The sequence below is a fragment of the Vidua macroura genome, chromosome 3 (genome assembly GCF_024509145.1).
Source record: "Vidua macroura isolate BioBank_ID:100142 chromosome 3, ASM2450914v1, whole genome shotgun sequence".
NCBI classification, from domain to species: Eukaryota; Metazoa; Chordata; class Aves; order Passeriformes; family Viduidae; genus Vidua; species Vidua macroura.
This window is the reverse complement of record NC_071573.1, coordinates 29,465,910-29,482,328: the sequence shown is the minus strand read 5'-3', so window position 1 is coordinate 29,482,328 and position 16,419 is coordinate 29,465,910. Positions and strand designations below refer to the sequence as shown.

The following is a 16,419-nucleotide window of genomic DNA, read 5'->3' as shown; positions in this document are numbered from 1 at the left end:
TAAATGAACAGATTTGTCCTGAGGTCTGGGCAAGATCACTGGAATTTCCCTTACATGCTTAACTACAGATTTCAAGTGCTGGTTATGTTTCTTTGTGGTATACAGTGTTTATATCCCATCCATGTTTTAATAAGACAAATTAAAATTTCTACTGACTAGGTAGAGTTTGGTGGGTTTTTTTGTTGTTGGGGTCTTTTTTTTAATATGAAAGACCAGTCAGATTTTCAATTTGAAGTACCTGTATTTTCACACCAATGCTAGGTTAAGTAAGCAATGTTCCCCCTTTGCCCCACGTCAGCCAGTTTGAAATAAAGATCTGTTTCTTCTTTATTTCATACTGGAAACAGTTCTGGTGCTTTTGTACAGACTGCTGGCTGATCAGGTTCACTGGGTGTCCCCTCAGAAAATTTTCCCAACGGAGCTGAGGCTTGGTCTCTGCTTCAGGATACTGGGTGAGGCTGCTGCCTCTATGTACCAGCACTGCTACAGTAATGTATTTGACACGTGGTGGTGTTGATTCTGTGTGCCAGTGGGATGTTATACTGCATGCCATGATTCTCTTGGTGATCTCTCTCTCCAAGGTACATTATTTTCTTTCAGGTGATAGCAATCTGAGAGATTTCAAATTGGCTTGAGGAGTTTGAGCACTCCCACAACCTTGCTTTACACTTGGTTGTTTACTCAAAGAGGAAAAAAAAAAAACTTGTTGCTTATCTTCTTGCGTGTCCATATATTTTATATACACTTGTTTAAACATTGGGGCGTTCTTCTATACCATGAAAACTTGGCTCAGGAAGTTCTAAGGTGATGTAAGTTTTCTCCTGTCAATGTGAAGAGAGAGTCTGGCCATCAGAGTAATACAGTTTAAAAAAAAAACCAACCAACAAACAGACCTTTTACTACCATGAGTCTATTTGGGAGGAGAAAGGAGGTAATCCAAGCAGGTACAGCCCCACTGGTCTGATCTCAGTCAATATGCAGGACTGTCTTGTAGCAAAGGCAAAGTAAAAAGCAGGGAATAATGGAAAACATAAAACACACAGTCAGTTTATAACAGACTCGCTATTTTTCTTTGATTTTCAGTTTTAAAATTTCTTTAAAAGCTGAGGCAAATAGAGTAGAGCAAATCTACTCAGACTTTGGAAAAGTTGCTGATGTGTTTGTTGCCTCTCCTGCTTTCTGCCACTATATTTAATGGAACTCAGTCCACTTAATGGCAGACTTATGCTAGGTTGAAAAATTAAGAGCCAAGCCCAAGAGAACTCTGCTTGCCTGAAAATTATTCAAACATTAAGTGATATGTGTGTATCATCCAAAACAAAAGCCCTCCAAAATTAAGGAAGTTTCCTCTTCCGAATTAGCAGTTGTCTGTTACAATTCTTTTGGTTATCCATACTGCCTAGCATTTTTAAAGTTAAGATATTTCAAGCAGAGCAAGTGTTCCTTTGGGAAAAAAGATTTATAAGAACTGGAGAGCAGCTCTGTGGAAGTACATTTGTTTCAACGAAAGACAATATTTTCCAGGAACTGCAGGTCTCAAGGCTTATATTTGTATTTAAAACAAAGGAGAAAGGAGACTGATACCAGAACAGGAAATGACTCTTTGATTTGGGACTCCTGGGATATGAGGAATATTTTAAGACTCTCCTCCAAAAGGGGTGAATTAAGTCTCAGTGAATGCAGCTGCCTTGCAGGTCTGTTGATTGTCACGGAGTCTTTCCATGTCCCCTGCTGCAGCTCCATTCTGCAAGTGAATCTCAGCTGGCCTGCCTCTCTCCATAGCTGAGAGGCTCATGGGCAGTCTTGAAGCATGTATGTCAGAATCTGTATTAATTTACTGCTGTGTTCACAAATGCCAGAGGAGAAAGCTTTTGTCTGGGGCAACTTAGAGTAATGTACAGCTTAGTGTGATACCTTGTTGAACAGGATTGAACTCTAGATGTGCAGAAGCATCCCTGACACTTGAATTTGTTCGTTATGTAAAGCACAGTGAAAAATCTGTAACTAAGACTGTGCCAGATCCTTTTCCCAGGCATCCAGTTGAACATATAATCCTTCACTTATTTATTGCCAAGCACTTTTTAAAAACTTTATGCTGCGTTGTTTTTTATCTGAGCTTGCTTTTAGCTATACAACCCTTAAACACCAGTCCTTATAAGAACCAAGAGCAGACTTTTTTCTCTAGACAGAATGATGATATTCAGACCTGTTTGAGTTAGTGGTGAAAGAAAAATATTTCCTCTGCAGAGATTTCTTACAAACCTGATGAAATTGATCTGTCTTGAAATTCAGATGTAAATTACTGAGTGTGCTCTAATATGCAGGTTACCATTCTTCTGTTTCTCTGTTGATACTCCTTCTGGGAGTGTAGTGCTCCCTTTGTCATGCCTGCTTAATGTTGCCTGCAGCTGCACCTTCAGAAAACCATACAGTTACATAACAAGCAACATTCATATCAATGAAATAAGCAATGCTTTTAAAAAGAGTATTTCCTGTCAAAGGCCTAGAGAAATTAAAAAATGCTCATTTGGTCTGATAACTTGGTGGTTCAGGCAAGTCAGAAATCTGTTTTAAACTTGAAAACTTGAATCTTCTGTAATCCTTATTGCTCAAGCAATTTCTCCGCCCCAAATGACATTTTGCCTGCTTTGCATTTCTTTTATTTGGTGATCTCTTTGCTGAGAGATCAGGTAGAGTTCTGGAAATCTGAAATGGTATTGCACAGCAATGGTGGTAGTGCTTTGCTTCACTAAAGTTGCAGAATGTTGCAAGTGTAAGGTTTGGGAAGAGTAATGTCATACAGTGCAATGTGTTTACATAGGAATAATTTATTTTGAACACTTCCAAATGTTTGATTGGAACTTAAAGAGTGGTGAGCACTGTTTTAGGGGCTGCAGTAAGTAAGGTTCATAACCGTTTTCTAGAAAGCTGTAATTTAGTAAAAGAAAGATGAAAATCATGCTTTTATTTTAAAAATGTTTAATCTGTCAATGTCAGTGAAAATTACTTATCTGTACCTAGTCAGTGTCTGATCTTCTGTAATTATTCTTTTGAGGAACGCTAATTCTTTGCAGTAAACTCTGCTTCTGTCTCATTGTTTTTTTTTTGCTCTGAAGTGACTGTTACTCTGATTTCCCAGCCTGCTGTGATCTGCCAGGAAGACTTGTAAAATGAAAATACCACTAATGGACTTTCTAGTGAAACTTACCAAGATTGTAAATAACTTTTTTGCAAAAGTATAATCACAGATGTGAAGGAAAGAGTGTTGAAGGGAGAGAAAGAAAGTGGGGGAGAAACACTGCTCTTAGATTTTGAGATGCTTGTAGTGTTAGGAAATACATGACATAAGGAAGCATGAAATACAATGTTAAGGCACTGCTCAGGTTGAAGGTGTATTAATTTTTAACACTGTTCATGTTTTCCTTCCTTGGTGTGAGAGATACGGGGTAATGATACTGTCTGAAATTTTGAAACCACCCAAGGTTCTCTCTGCTCTGCTTTTCTGATAGAGAAACCTCAAACCCTTCTCAATGCACCTATATAATCTGGAAAATTTTGTTTCCTGTAGAGTAGATGCTATGAAAAGGAGGATGCAAGTGGAAGGACATAGTGGTATCAGAGGAGTTCTTCTTAAAAGCAGACATATAACTTGAATAGTAATGTGTTTTTGAGGTTAGACTCTGGTCTCAGAACTACCAGGGGCAGTATTGTGTCTATAAAAAATGGGAATCACATTACTTATGTGAAAAAGAGTAATACTTGCAGGCCTGTTGAGAGAGAAAAAAAATGGTGAAAGAAAGCCACATTTTCCCTAGATATGAACTGCTTACAGTGATTGGAATCGCTGAATTCTGGATATATGCATGAAGAAAAATGCTTCTGGTTATGTGATATTCATGCCACAAGGCACTCGCATCCAGGAAGGCCAAATTCAAGATTGACCCACTGTTAACACACCATTTATTTCAGACAGGAGAAAATATAGATATGTGACTTAGGGAGAGGAGTTTAGCTTTAACTTAGGATTGCCAGGCTTTTGTACTCATTGATACTGACCACAGAAAGGGTTTGGGGCATGTATGAAATTGTTTTAACTCACAGATGGACAGAAAATTGTGGATTACGCTTAATGTACTGCATCTTAAGTAATTTGTGTATCAACTTACTGTGTTATGTTTTCATTATCAACAATATTTGTTTGATCTGGTAAAACTAATGAGTATTTCATTCTGGAAAATGACATTTGATCTTGAGGCTTTAATTTTTTATTGTAAAGCTTCGTTATTCTTAAAATTTAGGGTCACCTGCTTCTTATGACAATATTCTTCTTGCCAGACCACAAGGAGATAGAGCTGCCAAATGGAAGGGAGTAGTCATCTCCGTTGCAAAGTCAATAGTCTCTAATGTTTCTAACTCTACAGCAGTAACTCTTTCACCTTCTAATAAACAGAAGTGCATTGGTGGGTGACTGAACAAGGTAGAATTACTTGTGGCAAGATCAAAGCAATATGGCTTTAAGGGAGTCTGAAGTTTATTTGACTTGAGTATGCTTCTCTTCTTTCTACTAATACTGAGAGGAGAAAAATTCCTCAGTTTACTTAAGACTAAAATATTCAGTGTGCTATATAGCAACTTTAGAATATTTCCTTAATGCTTTACTTTGTGCTCCTCTGCACCCCAGCAGATGTAGGTATTTCTCATGGGCTGTCCGTGTTAATACTAAGATAACATCTGAAGAGAGATGAGCACTGTTCTCTGTGTGATTGAATGGAGACATTTAAATTCTGCTTAGCTAGGGAGGTAAGACCAGGTGTCTCCATGACCAGAAGGAGCAGATTTTGCAGCATGTGTTGATGTGGATGAAGAGAATGGCAAAGTTGTGTCTTAACTGCTGAGACTCGTGGAGGAGATCCGTAAGAAGTTTTGTGCAGTCTCAATCCTAGAGTTGTATCCTCATTCTGTACCCAAAAGTGAGCAAAGGAATGCATCCTGTAAGTAGCGAGGGCAAACACTTACCAGCAAAAGAAAGAGAGTAGTTAAAGAAAAGAGAACTCACTGTGAGTTTCCAGGTTAATCTAATTGCTTTTGTCATAGGCTTGGGGCAGGAAGTGCCTCTCTTTTATGCCATGGTACGAGGTGAGGTATCGCTTGTGAAGCCTGGTTCCTCTTGAGCTCTGGACTGGTGGTTTGCATTCTGACTGCCCTTTTGAAGAGGTGCTGCCTTTAAAAAATGGGGAGAATGCTTGGCAGCAGTGTATAGGAGATGTGGAAATCCTGCAGAAATTACTGAAAAGTAAGAAGTGTCCTGTGTCTTTTGCTGACCAGTCTGACACTTCTGTGACCTCAGGTTTCTGCATTACTAATTTTCTGGGTGTTTTGTAAAAGAAGAAAAGGAATGTTCCACTGCAGATTAAAGCCTCATTTTTTGTTCACTATCAGGTTTTTAGCTAATATAAATTCTTGCTTTAATAAGAGGAGGATGAAGAAGGGAGGAATATGTGCAGAGCTTCCATTAGATTTCGGTGTTCACACCAGTATCTGCTGCCTTTTACCTTTGCTTTTAAATTCTTTATTTCAATCACTCTGATAGAAAACTTGATTCTAGTCTTACTCTAAGGTCTCACTACTTAATCATGAATTTAATTGTAGTTTATATTTTTAGGTGAGGCAAGTCCTGCATGGTTGACATAATTGCAGTTGTATTGCCCATAGTGATGAATTATTTCTCCTACTCTGAATCACGTGTCAAACCAGTGTGACAGGTTTTAATAACACTGTCCTGTTAATAGGATTTTTTTGTAACAATGAATGATTCTTTTGGAACATTGACATAAGATTAATGGGCTAGTGTTGCACACTGAATGTGGTACATTTTATTGAAATGAACAGCACCAGTAATTGAAGTAGACTTGAGTTTTTCGTTGTCCTTGGAAGTTGTTTGCTTTCAGGCAATGCTGAGTTTTATAACCTGCAGAGGAGGAGTATTTGATGATAGGAGAGCAATTTGGGTGCTTTGCAAAAAGTTTGACTGACTTAGTATTGAAAAGAGCACGATGTCTTGTTTTTAATTTCTTCCATTGCTCTGAGGTTTGCAGGGTTATTTACATAATGTGTACTTACTTTGAGGTTATAAACACCAGTTTGTATGGTTATAAACACCAATATTAGTTAGTGTAAGGGGCACACATCAGCTGCTGTGTGGCAATGAAGATATGAATTTGTGAAGTGTCATTTCCTACACAGTGGCTGATGTGCATATGTCCTTGTCTTTTTTCTCCAGAGCATGGTAATAATTTTTGGCAGAAGAGAATTATTGCAGCAAAGCACAGAATCTTGTTTTCTGTTCAGTTAAATATATTTTGCTAGTGGCACTTAATAAGTAGGGTTAATATTATTTGTACCAACACTGGAAAAAGTTACAATTTTGTTTAAAGTGTATCTGATTTCATAATAAAAATCTGTGTCTGTGCTTGGAGATGTTAACATACAGTAAGAAATACTTCTTAAGGTTGCTAAATGCTTTCTTTGACTTTGTCCTTGTTTCATTCACTTGTTTCATGTTTCTTATGTATCTGTTTGATGTAGATGTAACAGCGAGAGTCTGCACAAGATGCCAGAACACTGGCTAAGCTGTGTGTTAGAAGAAATCAAATCTTGTGATCCTTCTTCCACACTGTGTGCAACCAGACGGAGTGCAGGAATTCCATTCTACATACAGGTACCAACTAATGTCACTGCCTCTGATGTAAATGTATTCTCCAGAAAGGGCATTTAAAAAAAAAAAGAAGAAATTACATATTTATTTTTCCCACTTCAACCCCTTTTGATCAAACAGTTGTTTGTTTTTTTTTATACAGACTTTGATTGCCTTTGTGCAATCAAGAAGCTGTTTTTAATTGAACTATGTTTGGCACCTCAGTTCTGTTCACTCTTGAGAGTTTTGTCTTGTGGTAGATTGCAATGGCATTTCTAAAGACTGTGTTTAGGCTTTATGTTACAACTGTAATAATTCTGGCAAATTTGTTGATTAATTCACAGATTAAGTAAAGCTTTGTTAACTATGTGCTACTTCAGTGCAAAGCAGGAGGCTGGTAGAATATGAACAGACCTCCACAGAACTGTAGAATGGTAGCCTACTGCAAAGAACTTGGGAAGGCCACTCAACAGCAATAAGGCACAAGTAATAGTGTCACACTGACTGGTGTTGACTGGCAGTCTCGAGTGCAATGAAGGAGTATGTTACTGAAGACTTCTGTCTGTGAACGTGGGCCCATGCTCCCACATTCTTCCTACTCCCTTTGTTACCTTCAGCTCCATTAATCCCAGGCTCTTTGACTTCAGCCCAAGTTCAGGACTGATGGCAGGATGGCAGCGTTTTTTCTCTGTGCGAAGTGTCACCTCTTGCTGAGTGTCCCACATTAGTATGCAGCAGCTCATCTACATCCTTGTGGGGTCAGTCACTGCAGAGTTGGTTTTGCAGATTATTACTACTTCACCTATTTTCATTCCTTTGTTCCTTAAAGCAGCCATATTTGCTTTCCCCTGAATTAACCTCCATGATCTTGATTTTCAACCAGTTTTCTAAGACAGGAGTCCAAGAGTAACAATACAGTTTGTAACTTTCTCCACTCTCTGAAGTACAGTCTCAAGCACGTTCCAAGGATCTGAGGGACTGCTGGGAGCAAGCTCTCCCTGCCAGAATAATTCATCTTGCTTGTTTTCCACTCTGAGTTTGCCCTGAGAAAGTTGAGGCAGCCAGCTTCTGTCTGACCTCTTATGTCAGTCACAGGCTGCTCCTGGCTTTGCTAGATGTGTGTGCAAGGCAGCAGAGATCAGAAGCAGGGCACTGTTTTTTTCCTGTTCAGCAGTTAAATATCTTTTTCACTTCTAAGAGTAAGTTGTCTGCAGAAGCAATTTGGTGATTTGGTGATTTCATGTTTTCTGGTTTCCTCATTCACACCACACAGTTTGAATCTGGTGGATATTATCTAGTTTTAATCTTGACGATGTGGGGGGAAAAAAGCATGTTTGAATCAGTTTTTTTACGTAAAAGGTTCGGTTACTGTAAGGACTAGGTGGCCCTGGACATATCTCACTGCATGTGTAGTCTGCAGTTGGCCTACTGACTCCATAAGGCAAAGCTTGCACTGTGGCACAGCTCTGTGCTGTGGATCAGAGGCTTCTTTTTTCACAGCTCTGGAAGAGTACAAAGTTTAGTCAATTAACAGGAAAGTTTGAAATGAACACTGGGATTAGTCTGAAATAATCTATTTTCATATTGTAATTTTATAGTAAAGAGAGGTGGTAGTGTTCTTTGGGAAGTGGTTTTGAATGCTCCCATAGACTCAGTAAAATGAGTTGAACCTTCAATGCCATGTGGCATTTAAATAATAAAAATACGAGCTGTAATATGTATCCTAACAGTAGTAAAAGAAGGTTGTTTTATTACCGCAGTGTGGTCTCTTTGCTATTTACATCCTTTGCTGTGTTCTTGTTAACCTAAAATACATCTATTTTAATGAGAATATGTAATTTTTGAGGTTATAGCCATTCCATGACCTCTTTAAAATAGGAATGTTATTACTGGGTAGTGCAAAGGTGCAGCTCCAGTTAGTGGGTGGGAAAACAGGATTTTCAACTTTAACATGAAGAAATTTTAGTCTTCAGGTCATTCTCCTCTGTTTTATGCTCATGAACAACTTTTTTTTTTCCCACGTGCCCTCTGTTTCTTCTATCATTAAAGATATTGATAAACTGACAGAAACTACTCTGGGGTTTCTGCCTAAATTCTGTAATTCATTTGGTTCTTACTGATGGTGAACAGACTCTAGGCCCCAAAACACAAATGGATAATGATCTGTTATTGGTAATAAATGATTTATGATTATCCGTTTGTCCTAACTCGGAAAAATTCAACAAGAGCTACTAGATAAAGAGAGAAAGACTGTTCTAAATTCAATCCTGAATTTTAGAGAACTAATTTAGAGTATTTTTATCTCAGCTAGATGTCCTATCCACTGAAATATTGTTTATAGATCGATACATCTCTTCCTTTATTTCAAAAATGTGCTTCTTGTTTTATCCTGTGTTGCAAACTAGAATTTATTATTTGGCCAGCCCTTGTCATCTCAAATAGGTGTTATTAACCTTAAAAAAATCAATACTAGGAAATGTAAGTATGTGTAGCACAGCAGATATTTTTGCTGACCAAAATGCTGTGATTTTTATACTGACAAGCTTTGAACAAAGCTGAGTTGAAACTAAAACTTCATTTTTTGCAAATTTTTCTTAGTCATTCTATATGGTCAGAAGCTAGGCTGTGGTATGGTAAATACAGGAATGAGAGCAGAACTGGTAGTACAGAAAAATGGCTAGAAACACCTGATTTTAAATTTTTTTTCTCCTTTCTATAGGCTTTGTTGGCATCAGAACCAAAGAAGGGCAAAACAGATTTGCTGAAAATGGCAATGAAAGAATTGGTATCTCTGGCTGCACCTTTGAATGAATCTTTAAGTGTAATTCCACAGGTAAAATTCAGCCTCTCATCAAAAGGCAAATGTCAAAAGTGTGTTTATGCTGTTTCAAAGAGTTAAGGAAAGAGTGTGTTTTTAATGAGGGTATTCTGTTCTTACTTTCTATAGCTAAATTTTGAAATGTGTTTGCATGTGTAGAGGTTACAAAGTTACCGTAAAACATACTAAAAATGGATTGGGCATAATTCCATAGTTTTTTCTAGTACTGCAAATAAAGTCATATATGAGCAATTTACTGCCTAGAGTATATTTCTAAACAGATAGATAAGTAGCTTCCTTTTTGCAAGTTTGTAAATGAACAAGCAAGCTTTGCTTACATTTAAAGTAAATAAATGAGTTATTTATGCATGAATCATAGTAAAACACTACATGAAAACTGATATTAGTCATACTTAGTAACTTCTAAAACTAAGCACATACATTTGGAATACTAAAAAAAAACTTACTTTACAGGTGTGACCTTTATCTTCAAAATGTTATAATTTACTTTCTGTCTGTAAGTGCAAGCCATAATTTGTTCCCAATACACAGAAGGATGTCCTAATCACTCTGCCAGATTTTCTGCTGGTATAAATTTATGTAGCCTTGTCAAAGTCTATGAAGCTACATGTATTACCACCTTCCCTTACAGAGGGTAGAGAAATATCAGAAAATGCTCCACATGGTAGAGCAAGCCTGGCTATCAGTTTTAGCTTAATATTGCCCTCCTATGAGCTGTAGTTTATTTTTTCTCACAGTATCTACAGCGTGTCAAGAATGTTGGAAAAGATGATTCTGAACTTCAAAAGTTATTTTTACAGCCATGATAAGCTAAGGATGAAAGAATGTTGGCCTTCACTTGCAATGCCTGGACTATAGTTGTTAGAGGAATATATTTTTAAACTGTAACTGCTATTAATACTGCAGCACTATTTGAATGCATTTTTAAGCAGCAGTATTTCTTGTATTTAATATGGAAATAAAGTGCTGTAAATGTGTATATTGTTTTTGCTTTGCATGTTCACTGTTGTAATTACATAAATGAAATCTAAGACATTTACTAATTAATTTATATTTTTCATATATTTCTTCTCCCACCACAGGTTCATGCTTTAAATATCCTCCGGGCACTGTATAGGGATACACGTTTAGGTGAAAACATCATGCCTTATGTTGCAGATGGAATAAAAGCATCAATTCTAGGGTTTATGTCACCTGTCTGGGCAGTAAGTTAATTCTTCATTTTGCTTCTCTAGTTTAACAGGATATACAGTGCTCCTGTTCATTGACGCTTTGGTCATGTTTGTAAATTGCACTACCACAATTTCTGGAATGTAATATTTTAAGGTACAGTAAAAAATAATGTAGACCTGCAAAAAAGTAATAATTTTGGTTTTGTTTAATTTTTCTTAATGTGAACTGCTGACATCCACAGAAAGTAGGGACAAAGATGACCTTATAGGTTAAAGTCTCTCGGGCTCTTAAATTTTGAGTCAGTGCACTTAGCTAGTAAGAAGTGCATTTGCATTCATTCTGACTGTTACTTTGCTTTTGAATTAAAGATCCCATATGGCATGTTCAGGTAGAGCACTTCATGATCTGCTGTGCTTAAGGGTGAATGCTTTGAACCACTAAAAATCTAGATGTATTCCTTCTAATAAAGATAGGCATCTGCAAAGAACCTGAACTTTCCAGTAGTACCATCTTCATTGGAAGGATGCTCTGAATTAATAGTTTCCATGTGCTGACCTGTAGCATGCTTTTCACTCAGCTATTACTCTTTTTGACTGTACATTAATGGCTGTATTAAAAAAAAAATCATACATTTCAAAGGGATTTTTCAATCATAGCTCTTATTTTTTCCTCTAGGTACGAAATTCATCTACGCTTCTTTTTAGTGCTCTGATTACAAGAATTTTTGGAGTTAAAAGGGGGAAAGATGAAAATTCTAAAAAAAATAGGTAAGCTTCACTTCATAGCAGTTAGAAGTTTGCAAAACATGACCTTAGCCAACAGCAATTTGAAAAGTTGCTTACTTTATGGATATATTTGAATCACGATATTACAAGAACATTTAGCTCTGCTTAAACCATACTGCCAAGAAGTAACTGGTAGGGCCAAAAACATCTGTTGTTAAACACAGAGTTAATTTGTACTCAGGTGCAATTTCACAGGAGTGGAATGTTGTTGGGAGGTTTTACTACCTCTTCCAAAAGCCAGAGGCTTTCATGGTCACAAAACAGACCTATTGCTCTTGAGAGCAAAGAGAAAGGGGGTGAAAGAGAAGAGGTACAGTGGTTACACACGTGTGTTCGCTTCCTTCTAGAGCAGGCCTGGAGTTAATTTCACCCCTACTTATTTGATTTTCCCCATTAGTCTTCCTGCTCTAGAACGCTGTCATATCTCTTTCCTCCAAGCTCTAAAAATTGCAGCTTACAGAGCCATTTCTCTTCCAAGGGATCCTAGCCTTGAATTTTGTAGCCCTGCTTCAAATCCCTTACTATTTCACTTTATGTAAAAATAGTTCTCCTCTGACTCTTAAAACTTCCCAGTCCTTAGCATTCTAGTTTCTTTGCACCCTCCAGTTACTGCACGAGGAGCACTGTGTTTTCTTTGGGCCTCTTCCTTTAGCTTTTTCAGCAAATGAAGCATATCCATGCCCTGTGCTCTGTAACTGAGGTTTCTGCTCTAGGAGGGATGTGAAAATAACCCTGGATGTAGAATAAACTCATTAAAAAATATTCCTGGGTAAACCCGTGGGGCCATAGAGTGGTCACGGTATGGATATTACGGTAACCATTTCAGAAATTCCTAATGGATTTTCACATCACAGGCAAGGCATGCAGTTTCTGAAAGAAGGCAATTGTTAAAATTTGCCTTCAGAAATTCCACCCTTTTTATAGTGGTTCCTTACTGTTGATCTGTGTAACTAATAAATTTTTCATGCATATTTTGAAAAACTAAATGTCTTGGGATGATAATGGTCTGTCGTCTTTTAGATGCAACATAAATGCCATTTTAGCTGTAGGAAATAGTTGATTTCAGGTGTCACTTGAAAAACTTAGTTACTGTGCATGTATGAACATGAGGAAGAAATACAGGTGGGAAACTGGAGGGAGATTTCCCTTAGAAAATAACTCTTTCCCCAAAACAGTTTGAAATGTTAGCTGCTCTACTGCATGAAATTATACTAGTTTTGTCACATACCCAAGTCACTTCTAAATTCACTCCTGTAACCCTCCTGAAGCCCAAGCAGAGCAATAAAAAGTGCTTTTCACTTCTTACCTTCCTACTTTGGTTTTATAACAGCATTTAAAGTTTTTTTTTTCTTTAATTTTTGTATTGAACACTTACTGAAAGAGATAGACATCCTGCTTTTTTAAACTTGTATCTTTGGGAAAAACTTGTCACTAACTTCTGCAGTGGGGAGGCAAAGTGACTTCTCAAATGCATGCAGTGTGATGATCTGTGGAATCTGAGATCTGTTTGTGAAGCTGCAGAAGGTAATGCATTTGAGTGTCTGTTGGTGATGGGAGATACCAGAATGAAGGAAAGGGATCTTTTATGTAGCTGAATTAAATTTATTAATGACAATGTTAATTTTTATGTAACTGGCCCTGTTGACTTGCTTTCCTGAAAATTCTGTTTACAGTAATTTCTCTAGTCATTTTAACCACAAGATGTTAAAGCTGGGCTGTCTTTGTTTTCTTCATCTGTTCATTTAGCAGTTGTGCATTAAACATTGCATGTAATCACTTCTGCTGTTTTCCATGTGTGCTTGTCAAAACCGTGACAACAGGGATTAGGAAGACACTTCTTAAGACAGGTCTGTGAGATACAGGAGGTATGAAAACAGGCAGAGATTTGATTTGTAGCTCCTGTCTCTGCAGGAGAACCCCACAGGTGGGGTTCTGTGTTTCAGAAGAGAGAGGTTTGTGTTTCTGTGGTTTGGCACCACGAGGTGTCACCATTACTGCACAGCTCCCTGCAGCCTCATCCCTGGGTGCAGCTGCGCTTGGACACCATTTGGGAGCTTTAAACTCAAGGAGTGTTTTGCTCGAACAGGATTCATGTATTAAAACCAAGTAATTTTTTCCCTCCTTCCGGAGCACTGGCATTTGAGCAACTTGGATCTATAGGAGCTTTTGTGAAAGTCACCTGTGTTTAGACTGCTTGTTCTGTTGCCTTGAGGATGCTCTGTTTACATTAAGGGACAGTCTGTCCACAGACCAACTCTTCCATTAGGACCTTGCCTAGGTTTCCAGTTTACCTGATTTTAGATTAGGAGGTTAAATCTGTCACTGTTGTGTCAGCAGGGAGTTAGGTTATTACTGGGCTATTCTGGGCATCTCTCTTAAAAAGGATGGGCCTTCTGACTGGTTTCTCAAGACGAGTTCCTATAATACTGATAGAATTGGGGTGGTTTGTGTAGACTTTCAGAAGGAAGCTTTGCTGGAACATGAAGTGTTGATGCATCCTTTTCATTTTAGCATGGATGAAAAAGAAGATGAGTTGGAAAATCAATATCTGAAAAAAATAACAGCTGTGTGCAGTCTTGCAAGTAGAAGAGAGGAGTTGTGTGAAGGCTTTTTTCAGTGGTCCATGCAACTATCATGTTGAGCTTTATCTTCTAGTGAAAATCAAGTTAGAACTCTTCTCTGGCTTTTCTCTTTCTGAGAAAGACTATCAAAACTTCTAATGCTTCTTCAAGTGTGTGTGGTAGTGTCTGTGTGTAGGTGTATGTGGCTAAATCATGTTCTGAATTTCAGAGAATTTACATTTGTAAAATGGCCCAGTTAGCACTTCCTTGTAGAGGGTTTAGTTTAGATTTTATATACTTGATTTGGCAATACAATGTTCTTAAATTCTATGATAATTTAAAATCTACAAGACTTGGAGTGAAATTCTTGCCACATAAATTCAAAGTACTGAGGAAGGTTGGAAAGAAGTCTTTGCATTGAGCCTGTTGCTATTTGGTTACAGAAAAGTGTGTTCTGCACAGATGCATCATGGTGTGCTTTAGAGAAAAAGCACACCTTCTCCAAGCCCTTCACAGCACAGATGTTTATATTGGTGCACTCGTCACTTCATACTTGCTGTGCCTGCCCCCAGCCCCACTGCTGTTCAGCACTTGAACTGTGCCCTGGGATCTGCCCTCCACCCAGGCAGTGACTCAAGAGAGGGTCCCAGCATCCAGGCACATCCTCCTCCTGGCTGCTTTGGCATCACAGAATGATGTTAATTGGAAGAGAGCTGAAAGAACAGCTGATTCCAAGGCCCCTGCCCTGGAAAGGGACACCTTCCACTAGGCCAGATTGCTCCAAGTCCTAGCCAACCTGGCCTTGAGCACTCTGGGGAACAGAGCATTCATAAATTATCTAGGTAGCCTGTTCCAGTGCTTCACAGTGAAGAATTTCTTCCTAATAGCTGATCTAATCCTGCCCTCTGTCAATTTAAAGCCATCCTCTCTTGTCCTGTCCTTACACACCCTTATAGAAAGTTCCTCTGCAGCTCTCTTGGAGGCACCACCTTGAGGGGCCCATTAAAGACAAGTAATGTGCTTGATTTCATGTGAATTGATTGAATAGGACTTTGGACAGCAATGAGTTTTGTAGGCCAATGATTTTTTTGCTTAAATAGCCACTTCTCATTTTCTTGTGCAGTCAATTTGCAATGTAGATTTGTTCATTCCATGCACTTTCAAAGAAGCTGGAGTGTAGTATGTGCTTCATAGTTCTGTTTCTTTCATGGTCATTTCTTTTTTGTCTTAGTGTTGCTACAGATTATAAATTACCTAAAGTAGATTTTTGCTTTGGTGGATCGTAGTTTCCAGTGTTACATAAAAAATGAGAATGTCTTGATATGAAGCTATATATATATATATTATGACAGTTAATGCAGACCTGAAAATCAAAATGAAAATGAGAGGAACTTATATGTACAATTAATTGAAATTAATTTTGGAATGTAATTAAATTTCTCATCATAGAGGAATTCTTTTCTTTCCAAAAGAGTTACAGTAAAATAGTGGCACTTTTATATGTATATGTATATATCAGATACCTTTTTGGTCTGTAGTACAATGCTAATTAAAGCTGTTACTGCTTGTTAGTGAACAAGACACTTGCCATCAGATATTTGATGAGACTCTTCTTATCAAATTTTTGGTATTTCAATTTTTTTTTTTTTTTTAAACCCTCCCTCCCCCCCCATCCCAAAGGATAAGCATGATCAGGAGTTGCCTTTGAGGTAATCTGCCATTTGACTTAGAACAAGCTTCAGTCTTTATGGTAATAAAAAGGATCATCCTGGTTTATCTGAAAATGGAATTTTTTTATTTGGAATGCAAATGTTGCAGAGTCCTTAGGAAGAGTGACCAATGGCCTCAGGTATAGGCTGGGATTAAAAGAAAGAGTGGGAAGTGGGAGAGTTCCCTCTGCTTCTCACTTTGGTGGAGGAGGTTTCAAGAAGGAAAAGCTTCAACTCTTTAATTAAAAACTAGGATTTTAAGCAAGGCTGAGATGGTACTGTGCAACCTGATGATTTTTACGTTTCATAACTGCTGTATATATATATGTATATATTTGCATTTTGGGAGGAGGGAAGCTCCTATATATTTATAGTGTAGTGAAGGGATAATGCATATGCAAGAAAATATTTTGTTGTCAGCACAGATTTTCTGTGGAGTTAATACTCACGATGCCTGGAATTTGAGTATGAATGTTGCCAGGTTTTCAGTGTTGGTTTAGATCTCTTTATAAAGAAAGAAAACTTTTCTTGCCATCTACATTGTCTTTATAGCTGTCAATAGATGTTAATGACTTCAAACTCTGGAAGGGGGAAACTTACCTTTTTAATTACAGTAAGATGAAAACTGTGTGGATGTTAACAGGTTATGAAGATGCCC

At 37.8% G+C, this 16,419-nt stretch overlaps 1 protein-coding gene across 1 annotated transcript in view; it reads left to right on the top strand.

Annotated features, from left to right (window-relative positions):
• THADA (THADA armadillo repeat containing) overlaps positions 1 to 16,419 on the top strand; it is a 215,153-nt gene that overhangs the window by 86,297 nt on the left and 112,437 nt on the right. Inside the window, exons 24-27 of the mRNA XM_053972850.1 lie at positions 6,586 to 6,718; positions 9,414 to 9,527; positions 10,616 to 10,738; positions 11,382 to 11,473. Of these exons, the coding sequence (XP_053828825.1) occupies positions 6,586 to 6,718; positions 9,414 to 9,527; positions 10,616 to 10,738; positions 11,382 to 11,473 (462 nt within the window). The remainder of the gene's footprint in view (positions 1 to 6,585; positions 6,719 to 9,413; positions 9,528 to 10,615; positions 10,739 to 11,381; positions 11,474 to 16,419) is intronic.